The 2,922-nt window shown below is 50.3% G+C and overlaps 1 protein-coding gene across 1 annotated transcript in view; it reads right to left on the bottom strand.

Moving 5' to 3' along the window:
• hspb8 (heat shock protein b8) overlaps positions 1 to 2,392 on the bottom strand; it is a gene marked incomplete at both ends in the record, with an annotated part of 7,455 nt that extends 5,063 nt beyond the window's left edge. Inside the window, one exon of the mRNA XM_084439996.1 lies at positions 2,008 to 2,392. Coding sequence (XP_084296122.1) covers positions 2,008 to 2,392 — 385 coding nt within the window. The remainder of the gene's footprint in view (positions 1 to 2,007) is intronic.
• Positions 2,393 to 2,922: the final 530 nt, after the last annotated feature.

Raw genomic sequence — 2,922 nt, 5'->3', positions numbered from 1 at the left:
GGTCAGATCAATAAAGATGGTTCCAGCACTTCACCTTGTGCACGTTGAAACAGGAAATAAAACAGAAGTAGTAGAGAGAAGAACATGAAATGAGGACTGAAATTACATTAAAATAACATTGTGAGCTTTGATTATTAAGAAATGAAATTGTGTGTCATTTTGAAGACAGTGACCAAACTTTTGAGTCGCGATTAAGCAACGAAAAACACATTATCAAAGCAGTTTGTCCTTCGTCAAGACATCCACACCAGTCACATGAACCTTCCCTTGTTCCAGGAAGGAGCGTCCTGTCTCTTCCTGGAACGCCGGACTCTGGGGTTTAATATTTCACCATTTCACGGTCAGTGTTACAACACAGTCTTATTATGAAGGAAACAAAATTACGCCATCTTACTTCATCCAAGTGGACAGAACCTCCACATCACAGACCAGCATCATTAAAGGGAGGGTTAAGACCCCCCTATCCCTGCCCCCCCCCCCCCCCAGAGTGAACCAGGCCTCCTCACATCCCTGTTTATGAGCTTCTCTCGCAGCTGCTGCTGCATTCTGCTAAATGTCAGTATCGCCATCACCATTGCCAACGCCGCCCCCCCCCCTCACTGACCCCCCCCCCCCCACACACACACACACTCACACACACCGGGGTCTGGCGATCCACCCCGTGTAATACCCCCCCCCCCCTGCCCCCCCTCCGGTCACGTGTTCACCTGTGGAAAGTGCCAGACTGGTCTGGAGAGCCCTGAGATGTGGAGACGGATAAGGAGCTGCTCAGCCTCTCCCTTCCTCCCAGTCCCCATGGAGGAGATGTCACATTCCCGACTGCCTCGGTAACGCACTCTCCCTCCCCGCACGCCGGGGCCGTCCCAAACCGCTTCTGAACGCCAGGACACTGTTTACAGGCCTCTCCATTCGTTAAAACGCCTTGAACCACAGGCTCGAGGACCAGAGGAGTTTGGCTATTTTGCTTGGGAAGTTAATAAGAGGGACAAAATAGTTTGACATTTAGAGATTTGTTTTGTGTTTCATACTGGAACACGGGGGGGCATGCCCAGGATGTGCTGTGTGTGTGTGTATGTTAAGCGTGTGTGTGTGTGTATGTTAAGCGTGTGTGTATGTTAAGCGTGTGTGTGTATGTTGGCCCTGGGAACAGAGAGAATACCCGCACGCTGTTAAGTAGCTCTTTATTAAATTCCCGGTGGGAGTTGCGTGCAGCGCGAGGACGCCCTCTCTGCTGTGTGTGTGTGTGTGTAGGCCCTGGCTTCTAACATGCCGCCGCCGCGATCATTCTAGAACCAGGTCAGGTCACTGTGGCCGACACTCCCTCCATGTTGCTGACGGAGTGACCCAACTGGCATACCGACAATGTGTTTATAAAAAGAACTGTGACAGATAGGGGGCCTGTAGGCCGGGGCTACTATATTCAGGGTATCCCTGGCATTCGCACGCTCCAGACATTTGTTCGTATTAGCCTCAAGCCCCAGACAGTTTGAAATAGCCTGACTGTTTAGCTCCGCAATGGTCAGCAAACAGACCTAACTGTGAGGCAGATATCAACGAGAGGAACGTCTAGAACATTCCTGGTCAGTGTTTGATAGCTGCATAGCTTGTCTTAGTGTCAACAGAGACTATTGTCAAGGGCCTCTCTCCTCCCTTAAAGCTATCTAGCTCCATGCGTGAGTGATTCTCAAAGAATCTGAACAGGTGTGAAAGCTGGAGGAGCTACAGTAGCAAGTAGCAAGTCATGCAATGGGCTCAACGGTCCAATGTAGGCCCACTGTAGGACACCATGTCTTACTGATACAACTTCTGTGATGAAACCACTGAATATCTGTAATATAATGAATCTCAAAAGCATGATATTATATTAAAGACATATTTTACAATTAAATTATACTTTAAGTAAAAGCCTAAAGCCGTCTATGCTAGAGTTTTTCTGAGAGCAGTATGGGGTGATGACCTTGTCAGTTAGTTGTCAACACCTTTTCAGAGTTTCTGGGATTTCCTCACCTGATACTTCTACAAACCCTTCTTTCGTTTTGACGTTAAGTTCCTCTGGTTTAAAGCTGTGAACGTTCACACACACTTTCCAGGGCTCGCCCGGGGTCGGGGTGGGCGAACTGCGCGGGGAGTCGCCGTACCGGGAGGTGTACACGGGAGGCGCGCCCGGCGACGCGCGCGGGGGGAAGCTGGTGCGTAAACTGCCCGAGAAAGGTCCGCCGAGGCGCGCGCTGAGCCGCGGCCGTGCCCAACCGGGCCAGTCCATCGACAGGTCATCGGGGAAAGGAGGCAGTCCAAAATCATCATCCATAAACCGAGAGGCGAGAGACTGTTGCTCCCTGAACGGGTCCCTCCGTTGCCTGCTCCCCATAGTGTAGAAATCTCCCTCTGCCATGTTCAACGGTCCAGGGCCGAAAGTGAAGAAGTTATGAAAACGTGTTTGGCTCTTCTACACTTCCACGACTCGCAAGAATTGTTAAGAAGAAGAAACCGCGCTAAGATTATAGTTTCCTAAAATATATTTATCTCGTATCTTCCAGTGTTGGCGGTCTCATAACAATTACGCACTAATCGTAGGTTTTTAACTCGAGGACAAATACTTCTGAAGACCTCTCCGTTATAGGCCTAATACTCGAAGTGAGATATGACCTTAAATCCGACTGGTCGTCTAGTTTTATAGGCTGCGGTTGTCCGCGACCCAGGCAGTTGTTTGAGTCCACGCAAAACAATGTTGAGAAAGTACCCGATGCCTCGGGGCGCAACCAGGCGCAACAGCTGACGAAAGAAGACCCTCCCTACTTTTCCAAGTTTAGCCTTCAGCTCCGTGTCAGTCACCGAGCTGCGTGTCCAGTCTGTTGAAACTGCCTCCCCCTGGTGACGCGGTGCTTTTTAATAGAAGAGAACGCGGGGTAGGACGGGACGGCC

Source organism: Borostomias antarcticus (assembly GCF_949987555.1).
Source record: "Borostomias antarcticus genome assembly, chromosome: 6".
NCBI classification, from domain to species: Eukaryota; Metazoa; Chordata; class Actinopteri; order Stomiiformes; family Stomiidae; genus Borostomias; species Borostomias antarcticus.
This window is presented reverse-complemented; position numbering and strand designations above follow the sequence as displayed.